The 23,701-nt window shown below is 33.9% G+C and overlaps 1 protein-coding gene across 1 annotated transcript; it reads right to left on the bottom strand.

Annotated features, from left to right (window-relative positions):
- Nucleotides 1-6,391: 6,391 nt before the first annotated feature.
- Nucleotides 6,392-15,115, bottom strand: LOC141667215 (SWI/SNF complex subunit SWI3A). The gene is made up of 7 exons (XM_074473618.1): nucleotides 14,967-15,115; nucleotides 14,316-14,842; nucleotides 11,933-12,433; nucleotides 11,487-11,647; nucleotides 11,349-11,395; nucleotides 7,411-7,571; nucleotides 6,392-6,782 (listed from the first exon to the last, which is right to left on the bottom strand). Exons 1-7 carry the CDS (start codon nucleotides 15,022-15,024, stop codon nucleotides 6,585-6,587), a joined length of 1,653 nt encoding a protein of 550 aa, XP_074329719.1. The 5' UTR covers nucleotides 15,025-15,115; the 3' UTR covers nucleotides 6,392-6,584.
- Nucleotides 15,116-23,701: the final 8,586 nt, after the last annotated feature.

Genomic DNA, 23,701 nt, shown 5'->3' with positions numbered 1-23,701 from the left:
ACGGGTGAAACTCCTTTTCGTCTGGAATACGGAGTTGATGCTGTCATACCTGTTGAGATAAGTCTCACCTCACCACGGGTCGATGTGTTCGATCTTGCTCTATCTCTCGAAGGCCTTCGCCTTCACAATGATTTGTTAGAAGAAACAAGGGAAGAAGTCCGAATGCGGATGATCGCCCAGCAAGAGAAAACTGCAAGGTACTTCAACAAAAAGGTCAAACCCAAAGACTTCAAGGTCAACGACCTCGTCTTAAGGGATTCCGCGGCATCGCAACCCACTGTTTCAGGAAACTTCAAACCAGCATGGGAAGGCCCTTATCGGATCTTGAGACTGGTAAGTGCGGGGACCTATGAGCTTGCACACCTCGACGGGAAACCCAACAAAAATGCCTGGAATGGGATTCATCTCAAAAAGTTCTACCAGTAATTATCATACATCATTTTTCTTTGCATTTTTGAAATATTCACAATTTTTGGGAATTTTTAGCATTAATTTTGTATTTATTGGATATTTAAAAATTCAATATTAATACCCAAAAATTATAAAAATTAGGGCCAAATATTTTTATTAGGAGTGTAATTAGCCCCTTAATTTTATTTAGGGGTATTCTTTTCATGAATATAAATACCTGATTTATTGTTAATTTTTCAGTTAATTATAATTAAAAATCAGAAAAAATAAAAAGAAAAAGGAATTAGGGTTTGTGGTGAAGAACAGGGCAGAGAATCAAACCGAAGTTTGATCGTGATTCCGGCATCCAAATCGAACGTGTGAGTATCCGTTTTGAAGCTTGTGATATGTAGTTTCTGTTTATGTAATCATATTTATTGATTATTGAGTTGATTTTTAATTCGTATTTTCGGTTTTAATTCTTGAATTCGGGTTTTACGATTGGCTGCTTGTTTGATGTTATTGTTGTTGGAGACGTTTAGATCGTCGTTTTTCTCGTCGAATGGTACCGGGTTCGCAGAGTTTCGTGTTGATTTTAAGGTCGTTGGAAAAGCGGCGACGCCGCCGCCTGTTCTTCGAGCTCTGGTATCGGGGACGGCGAAGGAGGAAGGAGGAAGGCGGGGGAAGTAGTCGTGATGTTGTTGTTGACTGGAAACGTGAAGAAACGTCGGGAGTGTTGTGGTTTCGTATCTGGAATCGTGGCCGGAACCTGGGTTCGTCGCCGGATTTTAGAACCGGCCGGCGACCCGGTTCGTTCTTCGTGACCCGATAACCCGGAGTCGACCCGGTTTGCAACCCGGTTTCGACCCGGGATTGATCCAAAAACCCTAACCCTGAAACCCTGTTTTGTATTTCTAGTTTTTTTTATATTTATTTTATTTTTCTAAAAATCAAAAATTAGTTTTAGTAATTCTAAAAATTAAATAAAAATTAGTTTTAAATTTTGAAAAATAGTATTATTAATTTCTAAATTATTTTATTAAATTAGAAATTCGAATTTTATTAATTATTTAATTATTTATCTAATTATTTATTAGTTATCTAATTAATTAATAATTAGTTAATTAATTAATAATTGGGTAATTAATTAATAAATAAGGATTAAAAATAATTAAATAAAACGATTAATAATCTAATAATTAGTTAATATTACGAGTAACTCATATTCATAAGAGTAGTGATTCGATAATGAGAATTATTATTCGACCGATAATTTATTCGAAGGATATCGTAATAACTATTTGTATCGTATAATTAAATATCGATAATTTATTAGCGAATCGTATAAGTTACAATAATAATATAATGGTTCGATAATTATGTGAGGATTGCGAGTAACTCGTAGTTATACGAGTAATTAATCGTTGAGTAGATTATAATTCGAACAGTTAGTATTTATTCGATAAATAGTGTATCAGTTATTTGAATCGATTGATTATTTGTAAATAATCGATCCGATCGAGTAAGTATTATTAATTTATAAATAATTGTAATAAATAGTAATTAATCCTAATAATTGGGGATTAATTATTATTTTTTTAAAAAAAATACAATAATTATTAATTAATTATTTAAAAATGTAATTAAGGATTATTTAATTATAATTAATTATTTATAATTAATTATTAATTAACTAAATCTTGTTTAATTCATAATAATTAAACCGTTAGTCTGATTTGAGCGAAACGAAGACCCCTAGACTCAGAAAAATGAAACGAACCCAATAAAAATAGTTGTAAGTTATAATTTCTTCCGGAAGAGAGTGGTTTTGTGATAATTAATTGTTCATAGGCCCAATTAGGGGTAGAAACGAGTCGAATAAATCGCGAAAAATTATAATAAAATCAGATAGGGTTAGTTATTATAAATATGAATCTAGTATCGATTCTAAAAATAATAATAAGTCTAAAAATTAATTATGTGCTTTATTTGCTATGTGCTTTACGTGGCTATGTGAACCTTACGTGCTATATAATTATATGTGTATATATGCGAGTCAGATGGAAACGCATGGGTAGACTGATAAGGTTACGTGGTATCAATTCGAGATACACGCATATAGTAAGTTATCTAAACGACTATCTTTCTATGATTGGTTCAGTGTTAGCAAGCTAGGGACAGAAGGCGGTGAGTTAAACCAGGTTAAGTACGCGCAAGGCAAGTTTTTCCCCTATTCTAAATTCAGAATAGTGAATTATATTTCCTTTTATCATATCAGTTACCTTTGATAATTATTGTTCATATACAATGTTTGTTACCCAATTAATAATTCTTGTTTCTATTTCATTTCGATTCTTGATTTCTCCCAATTTATTGAATCCTCTATTCATATTCCAATACTTTTACCCTTGTTACATATACTCTGGTATGTCCTGGTGTTGGGATATATCAAAAGCATTCCGATTGTTCCGGATGCTATACCTTGGACTGGATGGTTACTATACGGGCTGGGTTTTACCCAGACCATTATTTAATAGGCCATAGTTGCCTGAGTACTCTTTATGTTGGTTGGGTCTATGCAGTTGGCTATAGATCTGCACTGTATCTTGACTGATCAGCAGGTTATAGTGCATATGTTGGTTCTTGTTTTCAGTCTTGTTCATTTGGCACTCGCCAGTGTTCGCCAGTGTTGGCAAATTATTATCCTATACAGATTCAGATGGTTGTTCAAACCAGCAACTTATTGGTTCACTTATTTCTCTCTCTTTATACTATATATACTGTTGCAGGCTTGTTGAGCAATTTTGGCCCATCCCTTTTTATTGTTATTCCTATTGTTTTACAGTTAAGGTAGAGAATGAAACCCATCTGGACCCGCGTAGTCAAGAAGCGAGTCAAGCAGCGGGACTCTCTTATACCAAGAGTGTTCCTTCCTATTCCCGAAGAGAGCTTTGAATTACCAGATCAGGTGTAACAGGATAAGTAGTAATATTGGGTTGAATAAAAGTTTTGTGTAGTTTGAATAAAAGTTGTGTGATGAGAATGTAGATAGAATAAAGTTTTGTAACAAAGAGAGTTCTTGAGACAGATTATTTTATTTGGGTTTGTAATAAAGTGTAGTATGTGGTTCTTGTTTTCAACTCAAACCTTAAAAGATCCTGAGTAGTAATAGTTCGGTGTAATTATTATTTTTATATTCCGCTTGTGCAGATTTAGTTTGTAGTTGTTATTAATAATGCCCCAAATCTATACCCCGGATTTGGAGGGTGTTATAAGTATCATACAGATATATTGTTATAAACGATTAAAATTACCAACTCCTATGCAATAGTTTTCCAAAGACACTCTCCTAATGAGTCTTAGCTTGTCACAGGCGAGCAAAGCTGCAGTAGCACAATTCTTCGACACGTTAAGAGTTGAGTTCGGGTCTGATATCAAAGTAACAATTGTGACGCCTGGTTTTATAGAATCTGAAATGATTCAAGGCAAATTCCTGTTCAAGGGAGATAAAATGGAATTCGACCCAGATATGAGAGATGTAAGCTCTGTTTCATACATGTTTATGTATTCTTCTGCAAGTCTCTTGAAACTTCAAAGATGCACATAATAGCTAGATTTAAGATTTTGCTAGAAGAACCATAAAAGTTATAATTTTGATGAAGCAGTGAGATTTTAATTAGGATGATGTTGTGTAAAAGTTGGATAATCTTTGTGTGTGATGTTTGTACAAGCTCAGGCAGGTCTAGTGCCAGTGAGAAGTGTAGTAGCATGTGCCAAAACAATAGTGAAGAGTGCATGCAGGGGAGATGGGTACTTGGTGGAGCCAACATGGTTTAGGATCAGCCACTGGTTGAAAATATTTTGCCTGGAGATTCTAGATGTGTTTATTTGGCTGCAGTACATCACCAAACCAGGAGCTTCGCCTCATGAGTCACTTAATAAGAAGATGATGAAACTCCCTGGAGCCAGGGCTCTCTATGGAAGGGCTGCTGAGCCGCCAGCTGACCTCAAAACTGATTAGATTTTCTTGATGGTCATATAATCTTTTTTTTTCTTTAGTTAGTTAGCTTGTCTAAAAAATAATCTTAGTTAATTAGCTTGTCTAATGAATAATGTCGGATCTTCTAAGCTCTGGACTTTTTATTTGTTCTTGTACTTACGCATGTTCTGTTAAATTTTTATCCTACTATGATTTTTGTCAGCAAGGGCGGAGCCACAGCCAAGCTGGGCTGGGCTGTAGCCTAGGTTAAAAAAAATATATTCAAATTTTTATATAGCTCAGCTCATATATTTTAGAGTTAGTCCAGAGGAAATAGCCCAACTTTGAATTATTTTTGTGCTATTGTGTTGTTTCTAGGCTGCTATTGATACTAGTGATTTGCTCACATTTGTAAATTCTCTTTTATGTTATTACAGGTTCTATATATTATAGCCCATGTGGAAAAAAAATCCTGGCTCCGCCTTGTTTGTCAGTGATTGTCAAATCGTTCTAAAAACAAAAAATGTGTGCGAGTGGACATTTTCTACTATCTTGTAAAAAAGTAGCGTTCTGGTGAGGTTTTTTCTTTTCTGAAACTCAAGATCTTATTCATTAAAAACATCAACAACCACTCAATCTCTACTAATTCAACCTGCTAATCACTGATAACCCGAATCGTGTAGTCATGGCTTTTGCTAGTCCAGGTTTGCATTTTGCTTGCATCTCCTCACTAAGACCGCTATCAACCACCCCTTCCTATACGGGCTATCATACCCAAACGCCACTGCAGCATCACCCTCCTCATTGCAGGTGATGTTGTGTATGTACTTTATTATCAAGTCAGTTATATTTATTATAGAGTCCATGTTCCGATTCTATCAAGGGGGAATAGTATGATGCAAATAAGTATTGAAGGCGGCAAGAATGGTTGGAAAAATAAAACTACAGTGGTATAAAAAACAATTGCTTCTACGCAGAACAAGCCGAATAAAAGCACAAAACATAAAATAACATCTTACAGGAATCCTGGTGGAGAGGTTGCATTGGTGGTGACTGCTTTTCCGGTGGATAAAATTTCTTGGGTGCATTAGGATTGGTGGCTGCTGGGTTTGCGATGAATAAAATTATAAAAAGGCTGATATCATGGTTTTCGAGGTTGCTGGTTATAGAACTTGAAAATGCAGTCTAGTTTAAAACTTGTGTACTGTTCATTATCCCAATACTTCCCCAAGTAAGCAATAGGATAAGTCTAAAAATCTCACATTCTCACAATTAGTGTTCTAAAAATCGGTCTAGGCGGCCGCCAAGCCTAGATGCTAGGCGGTGGTAAAACGCCCCGACTCGGACCTAGGCGGTGATTTAGGCATTTTTTTCAAAAATTCGGGTTAAAATCGAGATTAGGCTGGGTATGCGATCAAAAATCGGTCCTAGGCGGTCTAAGCGAAAAATAATTAAAAAAAAAAAATTATGTTTTTATAATTTTAATTCATTAATTTCATTTCGGCCAAAAAAATTCATTAATTTCATAATTTCACTCAATATAATGTCAATTTCTAATATAAAGTATTGGTAAAAAGTAACAAGTAATCTAATATATTTAATTTCTCACTTAAAATATAAAAATAACATATTATAATTAATTTAAAAGTGTGAATTAAAATATAACAAATATTGTAAATTCAATAATTAGTACATAACACATATCAAATAACACATATCAAATGTAGATATTGGTTAATACCATTCTAATTTCCTTTTTCAAATAAATATTTGACATATCGTTCATTATATAATTAAAAAAACTAAAAATAATATTTATATTATTCCGATTAATGTTCCGATTAATCGGTCCGATTAATCTCCAACTCCGAGACTCCGATTAATCTCTCGATGGTACCCTCACCGCCCCTGGCACGCCTAGCGATTTCTGAAACACTGCTCACAATAAGTATGAAGAGGAGATTCAATCTACCACGTTTCAAAACAATGACTATAACATCTAAAGCTCAACCACTTGGTTGGTGCGACCTGACTGAATCATCTATAACCTCAAAACTTCTGATACACATTTGACTCTCAGTTATATAAAATACCCAAACTGCTTTCAGAAACATTTGCTGTTTTCAGCTTCAAAGTTTACATGAGGACTTCATGTTGCTCCAAATTCTACTTTCAATTAAAATGAATAGGAAAAAAGTTACAGACCTGTTAACACTCAAGGCACAGCTGGTGCATGAGTGGTTACAGGTGCACAATCCCCCCATCTGGATATCCCAGCACTAAATATCTTTTTTAGCACATTCACTCTCTTTGATAGGAGCGAATCTGCTAACTCCTGCTTTCGGACGTGCTCGTTCTCCATAATCAGCTCAAGATCTTCAATACTCCTCATTTTGCGTTGAAGTTTTTTCACCTATAAAAGCATTAATTTCCAGAACATAAGTCAGGGAAAGTTTTCGAGAACCCATCAAGTAGGCATATTTTACATATGTATGATTAAGTTGTATTTAATTTTGAACTTTATATTTTCAATTTCGTTGTTAGCTCAATTGTTTTAAGTCATTATAGTACTAATTCAATAAATATTGGTAAATTGCTTCAAAATTTTACTGTTGACTTTTACATCATGTTTAGTTTAAACTCTGTGCCGGTAAGACACAATCTACTCAGTTATATAGAATATTTTTAAATTATATTCATGCTGGGCATTTAGCTCACTCATATTTCTTTCGTTCTGCATATAATCAGGAGGTAAAAGCGGGGATTTCGACGAGAGCAAACATAAACCAGTATATGTAGGAATATTTTATCATGTCGTTAGTATATGGTAGTAGTTATTTAAATTTTGTTAATTTGTCAAGTATTAACAATTTGAAAATTTCAGGTTGTTTATATATATATATATATTAACAATTTGAAAATTTCAGGTTGTTTATATATATATATATATATATATATATAAGTGTGTGTGTGTGTGTTTGTTAAGAGGACAGAAGCCTAACTACAGTTACTAGTAAACGTCAAAATTAACTAGGGCTCACCTGCATTTCAACAATTGTTGCGACTTGATGTTCTAATACTCGGTCTTCCTGATCTGCCAATAATTTTGCACGGGCGGCGGCAGCACCTAGAGCTGTTGCAGTTGCGGCTCTCATTCGTAAAGCTACAGGTATAGCGTTTGTGGAGGAGGTGTCTTGAATATCTGCAGGGAAAATGTATTTGACATCAGATGATTATTAACACCAGGATATATTGAACAATAAAATGGTTTATAAAATTGTCGCGACTCCACCAGTGTTGACTAGGCAGTAGTCTACACATTAAGCATAATGTATTTTGTTAAATTACCTAGTGTACACAAACACAAACACACACAAGGAATTCGGCTTAAACCAAAAAAAAAACTTTATATACAGAACAGGAACTAGTTTAGGACCCTTAATTCAAAACATAATCTAAGAGTCTTTACGTAGCATGAAACCAAGGGAAATTAACATTAGTGGGTGTAAATGAGAAACTCATTTAAAATCTTCACATATTAGGTTCTATCTGGTCACTCTTTCTCTCTCTGGGCCTACATTTCTTTACTATCCACATCTTCATATTCACCACAGTTTCCATTGCAGAATACTGTTGTGTAAATTTTAAATCTCAGGCACGCCGTCACATTACGACAAATTCAACTTTTCAACAGAAAAGTCTTTCTTACAATCTCGCTGATAAAATGTTTTTCATGTAGTTTCAATATGCACACTGAAGAAACAACTTTCTTCTTTAGTATGTCAATTTTAACATATTTAACCAACAAATGAACAAACTAAAGTATAGGATTCTAACAGTAAAACAGATTCAACAGTTAAACTCAAAGATTACAAGATGCAACAGAAACGTAGAACGGATAAAATTGGCTCAATTACACCAATTTAAATGTCAAGAGCTGTACACTACAAACTATTGTTTCCTCTTTTAAATAAAATGCAAGTTTTGTTGAATACTATATACTACATATATAACATTCAAATAACTTGACAACCATGCATGTTAAATCTGCATTCAATAAAAATCTCAGATGTTCTTCAAATATAATATAATGCAAAGGGAAAGACAAACTTACAAATCAAAAAAATACTACACCAACTTAAATATTATTTATTATTTATTGCATCCTTTAAATTATTTGTTAACTCTGGAATTAATATGCCAAGCAAATTTGAGAAAGAGTTGATGTTTCAAATTTTTATAAAAATAGAACTAGATTCTTTGATTTTTGAACCCCTAACTTACATAAAACATATTACTATTGATGAGATCTCAAATGGAGAGTAATGGAAAACATCAATTACTGCTCATGAATCATTTATTAAAAAAGAAGAGGGGATGGGAGACGAGATACAAATGCATATATATATATACACACACACATAGAGAAAGAGAGTAGAGTGTTTATGCTTGTGCATCTCATCTCTGCTTGAGGATACGAGAGACATGGGAAAGTAAGAAAATTGTGCCAGGGCTATTCATTAAAAAAACTCACTGCCTTCTATTTCTTATAGGTAGATCATAAGTTTCTAACCTTCTGTTATTCAGTCTAAGGTTTAAAAGTAGTTGCTATTTTGTATATTATATAGAGCTTCTATTGTAGTTGGACTCTATACACCTACAGAAATAACATATAAAAAATATAACCAAACAAAACACACACACACCCCTACTGCAATATGTAATATAGATTCAATGAATCATTAATAGCAGGAATAATTGAACTTCAAATGCCAAGCACAATCTACCAAGTCATTTCTCGCACTCCTGATTTTTAATAAGTGACAAGCTTCAGATTACAGAGTTGGGAACAGGAACTTTTTTATAACAATTTCAGAGCACCAGACATGGAGAAGTATCAGTGCCTCCCCGGCCCCGAATTCTCCAATCTCAAAAGTTATTATATATCTATATATATTATTAAAAAAAACATTTAGAAAAAAACACATATATATACACACACACACATATATATATACAATTTTTATGTCTTGTTGTCATGTAATTGGAGTTTCAATCCACTGGTTAATTTTTTAAAATAAATATCAATTGTAAGAAATTAATTGTGGCCATTTATTTATAAAAAGAAAAAAATGTTATTTTAATTTGGTGCTTAAAACACGGTCATAGGTTGTAATAAATGTTCAATAATAATATTTATTTGTGATGACTGGATAACTGCGATTACTAGTCAAAAACTTGGTAGCCCTTTCCAACTCCAAATGGAAAATATTTACCACAAGAATTTACAAAAGGGAATTCTATTACCCGATTACTTTCAATTAGTGCCTTGCTTCCGCTTTTTTCATCGACCCTGCTAATTGACACTTCATTTCAATTTAATGTGAACAAATTTTACCAAACCAGGATGGAGAGACACAACTAATTACTTTAAAATATAAAAGGAGATTTCGCAGGATTTAGGTGCATCAAGATTTTCCCCAGTACAGCACCAAGATAAGATCAACTATGAATTGCCTTCTTTAATTTAATTATATGCAGATCTAGTTAGACGGTGAGATTTCGCAGGATTAAGGTACACCAAGAATTTTCCCCGTGCAGCACCAAGATAAGATTAACTATGAATCGCTTTATAGATCAAATTAATGCAGATCCAATAGGCAGGTAAGATTTAATTGTTTTATACGTGTAAACTGGGAAGGGAACTGTGCCTTTTTTTGGAAGGGGAGGGGCAAATACATAAATCGAATCTTCTCCTAGCAGATGGCCAGTTCACAAATTTTACGAAGATCTAACATTTCAGGTGGACCGCTTCGTTGGATTGCAATCCCTATCGAGCAGGCGACGGTGCCACTCTTTTTCTTCTCTCTTCATCTTAAAAAATCTTAAGTTACCTTGGCATGCCAATTTCAGCCAGATCTTACTCTGCTTCAGTCATGCTGTAACATATGGAAAAATCACCACAACTCTAGTTTACAGGTAAAGATTTTGTTGGTTTTATAAGTGTGATTTAAGGTTAATTTGCATATTTCTTTGCCAAATTCAAAGAAGGGAAAATTCTAACATTTCACTAATTCCATTGGCTGGCAATCTCTTCCTCAATGGACAACTCTTCTTTCCCTTCTGTCTTCATCAAATTTTAGATATTTCCGGCACAATTCATAATTAATAATACACCAAAATTGATATAATCGTTGTATACTTAAAGATAATGTTTTAAGTACAGCACATACTCCTATTTTACAAGATGATGCACTGAATCAATATTATGAACTGTATCAAATATTCATATTGTAAAAAAAAACCATTCAGAATATGCTAGTCAACAAAAATATTAAATATTCAAGCCACCGTGTTGACCCAAGCAGCACGTTTTCTTTTTTATAACAATCAAGCTCTGCTTCATAAGGTCTCATTTGAAAATAACTATCCTCCTATAATATCTTCTATCTTGATTTCAGCCTACCATAGTTCTGAAGTACTATAGTCTATATCTCTACATTCTTTATGTGATCCTTGAAGATCATCATTGCCATTATCATCTTGTTCTATACATTATATAAATTCAAATTCCTTGACATAATTACACATGAAAAGTTGTCAATTGATCTTTATATATAAACTTCATCTGAATGCATTCATCTTGCTTCCATGATCGTAATTGTAATAAAAAATATTAGTTTGTTTTGAAGAAAACATAGATAGATGTTCAAAAATTAGTTGTGCATTCTGTCAAGAATGCAGGGATGATAGTCGACAATTGATTCTTCTCACCTATCATTATAATAAAAACTGCGCCAGATACGAATCATAATTCATAAACGAGTTGAAAAAAAAATTGGGTGTGCTCTCTTTAAAAAATGCTTCTCTCTGGTCTCTACAATAACCACTAATCAAGGATACTTGTGAATAAAAGTTTAAATTTCTTAGCCTTCACAGCTATTGGCATTTTTATAATGCATAATGTTCAAAGAAGTACCTGATTCGTATCTCCCTTCCATGTCTGAGTCTTTAGCTGGAGAGGCTCTGCAAACAATATCAAGCACTCTAAACTTTAGTATTAAAAGCCAAAACAAATTAAAAGAAGATATAATTCTTAAAATTCAATTAAGAGCACCTCTGTCTCTCGTTTTGTGACAACCCGGACTTGTGACTGCCATCATCATTAACCTCGAATATTTCTCTTGGACATAAATTCTCATAGCAAAGGGCCGCAACAGCAGCCTCAGATGCAGAAGATGTAATATGTGGGCCAACCATCATGGAAAGGCCAGAAACCTGAAGGCAGTAATCCAATGTTCAACCATACTCAGTCACTCTTTTTGTTAAAACAGAGCATGCAAATATTAAGGTCTATATATTATACAAATTAAGAATACTATGTGCTAGTAAACCCACTACAATTAAAAACCTACCATTCAACTTCCTCTGGCAGATAAAGAATTTATAACATCATTTTAACTAAAAGCAAAATTTGTCTACATAAAACATATATCTAGAACTCTAAATACATATCATACAATTATATAAATCTCAATCGTAGAGCGTCATAATAACTTCTACCTGTTTCATTAATGAATTACTAGCATCTGAAACTCGCACTGTGCATAACCTCTTCTGCGGAGTAGCTACATCCTCAGCATTTTCATCCTGCTCATTCTCGTTACTAACATCTGAAATTGGCGCTTTCACTGTTTTTGAGATCTCAGGAGATTCGCTAGAATCTAAGTTCACTTGCTTGACGCTACTTACGCTGTCACTCGTATCCCACAACCTAGGTTTACTATTGCCAGCTCCAAACATAAGCTCCCCAAAAGGGAGCTGTATAAGCTTTGAAATACAATCAAGTTTAGTCTTTGTTTGAACATGCTGAGCAACAACCTCCCAGTCATCTCCATACTTCAATACAGAATCTAACAAAAGTAGAGTTTCCGCTTCAGACCAAGCAGACTCAAGATTCCCATTGCTCAGAGTGCAATCAATGAATTTAAAATCACCCGCAGACTTATTCTCCCCGTAGTTTTCGCTTTTGAAGCACTCAAGACAAATAACATAGTTCCTATCCTGAAACAAGAATCATTAAATAATAAGGATGAAACGATACTTTAAATTGTGGAGCCAAATTTTGATGTACAATCTTCTCGGACATTAATACTACAGTCTATTTTAGCCTTATACAAAGAATTAGTCAAATTTTGCCACGATAAAATAGTAAATTCCCTAGAGAGCTTAAAACAGTAAATTCAACATGAACGTGTGTTATTTGTATTGCTCAAGAGGCAAAATAAATAACTTTAATATTTACACCCGCCACATTTGCTAACTCGTTATCATCTTAATCTTTTACATTAGTATAAATATTGACTTTAAATTTTTTTTTAGGGTAACAATCATAAAATTATTACTCAATTCCCATTACAAATCAGAATTGATTTCTGGATAAAACACAAATTCAAGAATAGAGCACCATGGGTAAATATGCACCAAATATGTAGAACTTCTCACGCTACATATATCACGCTGTGAGATTATAAATCATGAGTCATGATTCATGACATACTGCGGAAACTGTTAAGTAACTTGGCAAAGTTAATGTAATTTCTTATTTCTTATAAGATATAATAGCAATGTTTGTTAATGTAAAGCAAAAGTACAAAATAATATCAATTAGAAGATAATAAATTGAATATTAATAATTAGTCTAATAACAATAATAAGGTCCCAAACTCTTGGGCGGTAGCTTATGAATTCCACTATTCTTTCATTATGTAAAACGTAAGTGTAAAATAATATCAGTTGGGAAGATAATAATAACGATGTCCCAAACTCTTGGGTGTAGCTTATGAATTCCACTATTCTTTCATTATGTATAACGTAGACCAATTTATAGAACAAGCACAAGTATACACGTTTACGCGTCCTCCACAGAGAAGATGTTAATCATTAGCTCTGTGTTCCATTTCCTGTACAGGCAAACTGAAAAGGCTTACAAGTTACAAGTCAGATTCAGGTACTAAAGTTTGTTGAATATGATTTAGAAGATGACTTAGAGTTAGGGTAGAAATATATATATATATATACACACACACACACACAATCTTATCCTTCAAATATTTATATATGACAAATTGTAAATTATATTAATTAGATGCAATATGTTGAATAAGCTTGAGATTGGAAGCAAGGATACGGGTGGGGAGCTGCATTTTAAGAGGATAAGTGAATTCAGTAAATATGAAAATATGCAAATTTTAGTGCGGGGTATACGCTGATACGGCATAGTACATACTATATATATGTACTTAAAAATTACTTATGAATAAATCCACTAACAAGCAGGTATCAGCGATATTTAATCTTCAAAATAAACATTTGCTTTCACCTACAGCCACTGTGGGAAAATACTGGAAACATATTATGCAGTTTTCTTCTTCGAGGAAATTATATATGCAATTTTCTCATCTGAAAGATAGCAGAGTTTTCAATTCTTATTACACCATCAATTTTAATTACGAACTGTGATTATTATTTAACATAAGCTGTAAAAATTATGATTAGATGAAACTAACATATGAGTGATGCAAATGGAAATAATTTAGTATTACAGTGATACATTTACTTTTATTTGTGAAAATAAAGAGAAAATGCACAATGTATTAGTTATATATATTGGACCACCAACAAATCACCAAGTAATGACAACAAAGAATAGAGGAGATTTGTCATTTATAGTAGTATAACCAAACTTTTACCCACTATTCCCCTTTTTAAATTTAAATAACACGTGTCTCGAACAAACATTAACTTCGACAAAAAAAAAATTGTAATCACATTCACTATATTACACTGTTAATGAAAATCATAAGGCAACACATAGAACAAAAAAATTACTACAAGTTCACAACATCTAAAAATAACAAGTGTATATACCACAGCGCCAATGTACCTTTATATACTCATAGCATCCCAAATCACAATTCCCCTTACAATTCCCGCAAACCAACTTCTTCTTCACCAACTCCCCATACCTATCCTTAAACGACGCCAAAGGCGACACAATCCCCCCATTCCCACCCCCACTCACCGACACCGGAGGCGGCAAAACCGGCTTCAACGAATTCGGATTCGCCACAACCTTAACACCATACGGAGCCCCTTCCTCAACCCTAACATTCCACTTATCTTCTCCCCCAACATAATCATCATCATCCTCCCGTTCCACGGCATTAAAATTAATCAAATTCCACGACTCAAGAAACACGAAAACCTTGTGAATCAAACTAACGTCCCCTACCAACGCCTTCCGCACCTCGGAAAACGTCAAACGCCTATTAGGATCCTCCCTATACTTAGATATAATAAAATCCCTATACTCTTTGTAAATTTTAGGGGTTCTCGTAATCGAACTCGCATCGAAAAATTCCTTCAGCGAGTAACGCTCTACTTCATGAATATCGTCCCACGAAAACCAACCTAGTAAAAACAATGCACCAATTGGGGAGAAAATTGAGCATAAAATTAAAATTAGGGTTAGGGTTTGAAAATAAAAACAGATAAAAAGAGAATAAAAGAGTGGTGTTAGAGAAAGTGTACTTACGAGAGTGGCTTGGGATAGTGTAGAGCTCTTTAAAATTCGGGTCCTGTGAGTTCTCCATTTCGGACCTTGAGCGATTCGAGTACCGAGTTGAGTTAAGAACGCTATTATTATTTTCTATCCATGACCATTTGACAAGTAAAAAAAAGTAAAATATATACTTATGACTTGTGTCGTGTGTTTAGATTTGGTGCCAGGGTCATGGGTAAATTGGGCTCAGACGGGACCTCACCCGCTTCGGGTTTGAACGATTTTAGTCCCTTTTTTGTTATTTTTTTTTTATGCAGCTTCTTATTGGCTTTAGTGATAAATTATTAAAAAAAATTACCTCTCTCTGCCCTAATTCTCTTTCGAGTCGATCTTCGTTTTTAGATCTAGAATTCTAATCACCGTTTTTATTCTTCATTCCGCATATCTACTATTCACTCTCACTGTTTAATACTTTTCATTCTTCAATCTTCTCTTATATTTTACTGTTTTTCAAAAATTTCGAATAAACATCCTTTTGGAATGGGATCTAATCGTTTTTGGGTGAGATCTTGCTTGTACCTTGTTATCAAGGTTTATCCTAAATCTTTTTAGGTGTGAGTATGTTTTATTTAAAGTATTTGTGTGTTTTGATGTTGGTTTCGTTGGAAAGGATTTATGTGATTTTCTGAAAAATCTGGATTTTTTGATCGTGGTGAATATTCACAAGAGCTCATTTTTCACAACAAAATATTATTCATAGTTTGAGGGCATTTGTTCCTATAATTTTAGTTGATGTAACTAAAAAATTTGAATATTGGGCTACATAAGGCATTTATGTGAAAGTCAATTGTGATGCTGCTATTTTCAAAGTTGGCGTAGGCTGAATTGCGGGGAAAGTTATTATAATCCTTTTTATTTTAAAGAATTTTATTCAATTTGTTAAGCAATCTGAAAATAAGACAGCTATTTGTTTAGTTCGTTTATTTATTTCACAATCAGGTTGTATTGTCAGTACGGAGGTTTGTTTCATCTGTCTTCTGATGTTTTAATGAATGCATTATATTTTATTTGTCAAAAAACGTTATAAATTACTATATTTGTTGGTTATATATGGCGGATCAAGTTTTCAAAAGTTCATTTGGCTAGCTCGCTTAGGTATGGATAATTATTTCATTTTTTGTTGGGAATAATTATTTCATTTGATAATGTTAAGTGTATCAAATTGTTACAAAAAATAAATTTCAAATATCATGTGTTATGAACATATCAATAATTAATTAATTAATAATAATGTACCTCGGATTTACATTAAAGCCGATATGGGTTTTCTCTATATGGCATTTATGTTAAAGGTCATATGGAGAGTATACAATCAAATGGGCCTAATAGACAATTGGTAGAAAGCAGCTTTGGGGTTTCCCCTTTATACGAGAACCCCCGGTCTATAGCAGATCTAGAGTTGATTATTGATAAATGAAGTCATGGGGCGGACCGTGATTTAGTTTACCCCATATTTTATGTTTACAACCCCGAAATTGGTAAGGATAAGAACCCTATCTCAGAAGATGGGAATAAGCCGAGATATTTTGTCCAAGTAGAAGGCTAGTGGAATAATCATGATGGATCATAATAGGGAATATATAGATACCATGGACAGGGAAAACCACGATACGGGTTTTCACATATGTGGTGAAACCCCAAAATGACTTTGGAATTTGTCTTTGAAAAATGTGGACGAGAGGTATGTGCCTTTTAATGGAAGGTCGGACCAGCTTATAACTTAAAAGTTAAGAAAAACCTAGAATATGATATAAACATGGATGAAATTGCGGCGAGGATGGACTACTACCTCCCCCTTCTCCAGGGTTATAGATAAATCGACATTGCCCAGCTTCTACGAAATAGGCGTTACCTCTAAATATGATGGTATCTCTAATTCATCAGAATATTTCTATCACTTTAACATAGATATGGCGGTGCATTAGGTGGACGAAAATGCGAGGTGTAAGTTGTTGGCTGGAAACCCTCGATGAGAAGGCCTGTCAATAATTTGAAAAGTTCCTCCAAGAGTCTTTATCCCGATGGGGGTAGATGGAAAGGTTATTTGTGATGCAGTTCCAAGTTCTTACAACGCTCCAACCACTATTGAATGTAATGGTAGACATCAAAATAAAAGGGCAGTCATGAGACACCGAGGGAGTACATTTCTCGATTTAGCAAGTCAATAGAAAATGCAGGGGAAGTCCCAATATAGAAAATCCCCAATATGGTGTAACCCCAAATTTAATAATTTTTGCATCTAATGAAGAGGCTTTTACAGTGAAAAATGGAGAATCTCGATCTCTAGGTTCTATTTCTTAGGGGTTAAGGCCTATCAAAATCCATTTACACCCGAACAAGAGGTTCAATTGAATAAGGGTTTAACCACGCAGAGGCTAAGGCCTACAAAAGTCTTATTCAATCAGCTCGGGATTTCTATTGGAATATGTGTTTACCTAGGCTAAGCGTTCATCTATTCTGGGGGTTCAACAAGCCAAAGGTTATTATAAAAACTAGAAAGCCCAAATTTATCCTGTACTTCAGCCTATGAGTGAAGTAATTAGGTGAGCCTGAACAATAAAAGGGATGGGAACCAATTATTTATGAGAAGCAGGAAAACTTCAATGCAAAAGAGGTTGTGAACCCCTTAAATGATGGCCAATTCTGGAATTTTAATAAGCCCAAAAATTAGGCTTCTATATAAAAGTGGTTTACCCATATAAGGAACCCAGACAGAGGTTCCATGATGACATGCTCGTAAAGGATAAGTTTCAGAAGCTGGAAGCTTCCCATGGTGGAGGGGTGCAACTAGAAACCCCCCATATATATATTTCAAGGAATCCTTAGAAGAGACTTCAACTGAATATGACAAACCTCATTATGAGAGACATAATGAGGGTCATGCAATCCTAAATCTCTTTCACTAAGGGAATGAGCTATGGTTTTGAATATAATCAAAACCCTCTATCAAAGGGAGTACTAAAGCTGGATTAATATGGAAATAAAGGCATATAAGGCGTATATCGTGGCTATTACATTTTCTGGTAAAGCCCAACAACTATGAAAATGAATCACGTCAAAGTTTATAACACCTTGAGAGTCCTTATGGGAACGCTGATCATGACATGATTTTAAGCGTAGTCTGAGTACGCACCCCTGATGAGCACCTTGAAAAATATAAAAGAATGAGTAACTCATGAAATAGTTATGTGAGATAGTGTCTCCCAAGTCCCAGCCCAGAATAGTATGAACCCGGGAATTCTAGTTACTAGTAACCCCACCATGGTGGAACCTCATAAAGAGATTCCGATTTTTATTGGCGGGGGTGGGGGGTAGTACCGCCCGACATTGATACATATGGTTGCCCCAAATGAAGGATAATATGAATGTCATGGTTGAAGATTTATTTCAAAAAATGTACAAAAGGAACCTGAAGAAATAAGATTTCCCACCAAAAGGAAAATATGATGGAATCCTTTAAATTGGTAAAAGTGGATTTTATGGATGGCCTATGGTAAAGATAATATTAATGGTGGCCTATGATGAAGATGATGTAAATGACATATTAGAATTTACGAGATGGTTGTGAAGGTTGTCTAACATGGGGGTTCTTCTGCTACATTATCCTCCAACATCATAGGCTAGAACATAGAATTGTGGAAGCCCATAAAATGGGCCGGACAATAAAATATCATTTGTGATGGTCTTCAATCCTCCTAAGATGAAGAGATAGAAATAAATCAGGGGAGCTCAAAGCACTACTAGTAGCAGCCTTTTCCCCCAAAAGATGGAGGAAATCTGGAATACCCTGATAGGGGATAGAAAAAATCTAGAATACATCGGTAGGGGATAAAATAAATATGAAATACCCAGGCAGGGATTGAAAATATGGAATACATCGATAGTAGGCCTATTTCAGGATGTTTGTGAAAGCTCTTCATCCTGGTTAATGAACTTGTTGAGGATGACATGAGTCATGTAATGGCAAGCCTCATGGATGCCTATTCACCCTTATCCTCAGAGAGAATAAGGAGTCTTATAAAATTTAACTTTTATCCATTAATAAACTATCTCAAAGAGTTGTGGGTAGTGGATACCACGCTAATTAGGCAAGTCTGATTTCACGAAGCCCTTGTGGCAGACCCAAAATCTTCTATTGGATAAATTCTATGAAGTTATATTTTGATTGATAAAACCATGGAGGCCTACATACATAAGGACATGGGGTTCAACATATCTAGTTTTCCCCTCGACAAGAAGCCTCCAAAGTTTCTAACATTTGCCCCCATGGGAGATACAATAATATTTATGGAATCATCAAGGAAAGATTGCATGGTTTTCATGGGAAGTGTTTTCTTTGATGTAGTAGACGCTTCTCCTACGATACCTCTTGTTTCTTATAATGAGCATGCTCACGTAAGTTTAAGGGTTCGAGGTGAAAGCTGGTCGAGCTCGTTCGTGGAATATAGGTTTCTTTTGCATTCAAATGGCTACAAGAAATTGGGGGTAGTGGATGTTATGATGCCCAGGATGGTGACTTGAAAGTGATAAAATTTCAATAGAAGTTTGAAATTTTCAAGTAATGGATGGATCAGGGTAATGAGATTTTCGTAAAACCTTTAATATGGTCTGACTGCATGGGGTGGAACCCCTAATGAAAATTGATTTTTAAGAAATTCTTGGAATCTTGGTCAGGGATTATGTACGGAATGGATTTAGCTTTCATGTATTTCTTACATATGCTTTCGTGGATGAAATTGACTTTCATGGATTTCTTGGATATACTTTCGTGGATGAAATTGGCTTTCACGCCATTGATCAGATTTGGGTCTCATGGATTTTTCCACGTCATGGATCGGAACATATAATATTTATATATGAACTCGAATGGATAATATATGAATTATATTGGAATCAATTTGGATATCCCAAGTGATACTAGAGCTATACGGATTTTTAACTTGGCTATCATTTACATAAGGTTTGGAAAAATTGAAAATGTGTGAAATCCGAGATTAAGTAGATTTACTTCAATCCTCCAAACAAGGAGGGCCCAAAAGATTAGGTGGAAAACCTAAGGGTATATGTTTATTTCAAGACCCAAGGGAAGCTGGGTATATGGATAACCTAGGTTGCGAACAAGTATAAATTACACTTAAAATGAATATAAGAAATATATGGGTTATACATAAGATGGAAATTAAGGAAAATAAGGATTATTATTTACCCAGTGTTCGGGGGATACAAGAGGTGGAACACTTAAGGCATGACAATATCCCCAAAATTGGGCCTACTCTAGGGAAATACTGAATAAAAGTTAAGGGAACTATGGTTATTGAAAAGAATGATAAGATGTTTTGCTTATTCTACTCCTACAAGGGGTAAAAGGGCATAATCAAATCCATCGTAGAGCCCTCATGAGTATGGATGTGGGACTTTTTTACATAAGGCTTGGGAAAGCCAGAATTACGAGACCTATATTGGGCTTACGTAAATCCTATATGGTGGGAATGCCTTTATTCAGGTGAAAAAACTATGTTTAGGGTTCATGCGGATCTTAGGGAAGCTAAATGTGTGAAGCCCTTGAGATGAAAAAGGAAAATGTGTGGATTGCACATGAAATAGATATGACATGTATATGGATATACACAGGTTGGTAAACAAGGAAATTCAGGGTTACAATGACCACATTTACCATTGAGAAATACCTACAAAGGTTGGAAAAACCACATTTTCACCGGGATAGACATACGGTCGGACCCACGGGCTGTAGCTATATGGTTCGACGTGAATATAAGGATACTTATGAGACTACTTGGGATAATATGAAAGCCAATGATGCTACAAGAAATCCAAAGTGTATGAAGTTTCGTATAAAGGGGAAGCATTTATGGGCTTAATGACGCATTTTGGGGTGATTAAAGAAATAGGGACTTTAGCGGAAGGCTTCTTCTATTTAAGCTTCACACCTGAAATCTCATTAGCAGGCCAATGGGGGACTTCTTTGGGCTTTTTGGCCTTCACCTCATTCAATGTCTTTATTACTTCTGGCCCGAGTTCTGCCTGACTAATGGGAGGAAATCAACGGTTGTGATTTTTTATTACTGTCTTCAGGCATGAAAGTGGGCAATTGCAATTATGATGGAAAGGCCTAATTATGGTCGCTTGGAGACCTGGATTCAGAATTTTTAGCTTGGAATGGACCACTTCATATGACACCCTTGTACAGTACCATGTTAAATTTTAATCTAAATAAATGTGATAAAAATCAATATATCCAAGTACCCGGATATTAAATTTTCAAACCTCATATTTAATACATAAAAGAAAACCACATTTTCTGTTAAGTGATACAAATATAGTGTTATTTAAAAACTTTTACACACAACTGTCTAAAGATGCATATAACCCGTATATATGTGCAAATATCGAGTATTACGAAGTCTGGATCATCAATAGGTCGAGTTGTACCTTACGTCCTTATCAACTACTCCGACTTTATCTTAAGCCAAAGACTTTTGACTAATATGATTGTAACGTCTGGGGAATTTACGTCTGTATTATATCATATTTGTACTAGATTATGTGTGTTAATGTGTTATTTATGTGTAATTATCTGTCAAACCCTAATTGTTACGTGTTACGTGTTACGTGTATTCTGTGTCATTTTGGTATTTTTAAGATATTTTTCAGATATTTTATTTTGCATTCATAGTTTCATTTCAAACGTTTTACGACCCGAACCATGATTTTTAAATCAAGTATTTCAAATAAAATAATGGGCCTTATTTTTCATCAAACGGCTTTTACCATCGCATTATTCTGAACATCTAGGCATTTTATAAATTTTCTCGTTTTACGAAAAATGACTTTTCCGGGCCCCATTGGGTGTTGAAAACCCCACAAAAAATCACATTTTTATTTTTATAAAATTATAGGACTTTCATTTATATTATTTCTTTATATTTTTGCAATATTCATAATTTTTGGGAAATTTTGGCATATATTATATATATATAATATTTATAAATTAAATTTTAATACCCAAAAATTATAAAATTAGGGGCTTATTAATCTTAAAAATTGTAAAATTGGGGTCTTAATTTTAATTAGGATTATTAATTTCACCACTATAAATAGCCTAATTTTTATTTAATTAATCATAAGTAATAATTAAAAATCAGAAATTTCTTTGAAACCGGGTCGGGATTTCCAGAATCGGGTCGAGAATCAAACCGTGATTTCCAGCTGATTTATGCATCAAATCGTGTGATTCAAGTACTCAAATCGAAGGTTTTGATCCGTTCTTTCTGTTTCTTGCATCAATTTCATGTTTTAATGCCTTGATTTTGATTTTCGATTTCTAGGGTTTATACTCGAATTAGGACTTTTTGATTCTAGGGTTATTATGATGTTTTGATGATTGATATAACTTTGTTAGATGATTTACAGTTGATTCATGGTATTTAATTAAACAAACGATGTCTGTATCGTGATTCACGATTATTAGGGTTTATACCGAATTTTCAAATTGAACTCGATGATTTCTGTGAATCTTTGGTTCCTGAGATGTTAGGGCTTTGATTATATGTGTTCTTGGCTTCAGTTTGCTCTATAGAACATTTGATTTTTTGTACAAATGAATGATTTGGGTATTTGGCCGGAGCTCAAGTCGGTTTTGATCCGAGTTGAGGTTTTAGTGATGTTTTTGGTATGTTTTGGCCGAAGTTGAGTTGCTGCAGTTGTGTGGAATTGAAACCCAGTAAAAACCACACCAAACGGTGTTGTTTTTGGCCTGATTTTGACTCGCCGGAATCCTGGACGGTGGCTGGATTCTGGAAAAATCCGGTCATGTTCTTCATGACCCGGATTGTGACCCGGTTGACCCGTTTGTCAACCCGGTTTTGATCTGTTTTGTCAGATATCTGGTTTCTGACAAATATTTCTGGATTTTTCATTTTTATTTTATTTTATTAATTTTAAAAATCAGTTTTATTTATTTTATAAATTGATTAATTAATTATTTAATTAATTGATTTATATTATAAATAATTCTGAAATATTTTCTAAAAATCAGATTTAATTATTTCCTCAATTATTTATTATTTATTTATTAGTTATTTATTATTTATTAATTATTTAAAAATGATTAATTATTTTGATAATTAATCAAATAATTTTCAATAAATCATAATAAATTCATTTTAATTCCAAAAATTATAGAAAAATCATTTTTAATTCTGATTTTTCTTAAATAATTATTTTAAAAATCATTTTAAGGTTTTAAAAATTAGTAATAATTATTTATATTAAATAGTAAATTGAATTATCAGTGTTTAATTGATAATAATTAGACCGTTAGTCCGATTCGAGCCAAACGAAAGCCCTTTGACTCAAAAAATGAATTCTTTCCATTAAAAATAATATTAAAGCCTAATTTCTTCTAGAAATTAGTTGAATTTGTTACTTGTTTTATTATCAGTTGAAATGCGTGCCTAGACGAGTCCGAAAAATTCCGAAAAAATGGGAAACGAGTCAGATGATGATCAGTTGAGCGATCAGCGAGTCGATTTTGATTCTAAAAATTATTTTAACTATAAAAATGATTATGTGCTTATGTGCTTATGTGTATTATGTGGTTGATTGAGTCTTACTTGCTAATAAGTAATACATGAGTCAGTCATAAGCGCATGGATAGACATTAGGAACGGTGTGAAGTCGATTCAAGA

The sequence above is a fragment of the Apium graveolens genome, chromosome 6, assembly GCF_009905375.1.
Source record: "Apium graveolens cultivar Ventura chromosome 6, ASM990537v1, whole genome shotgun sequence".
Classification (NCBI taxonomy): domain Eukaryota; kingdom Viridiplantae; phylum Streptophyta; class Magnoliopsida; order Apiales; family Apiaceae; genus Apium; species Apium graveolens.
The sequence above is the reverse complement of the archived record's forward strand: the minus strand, read 5'-3'. Positions and strand labels throughout refer to the sequence as shown.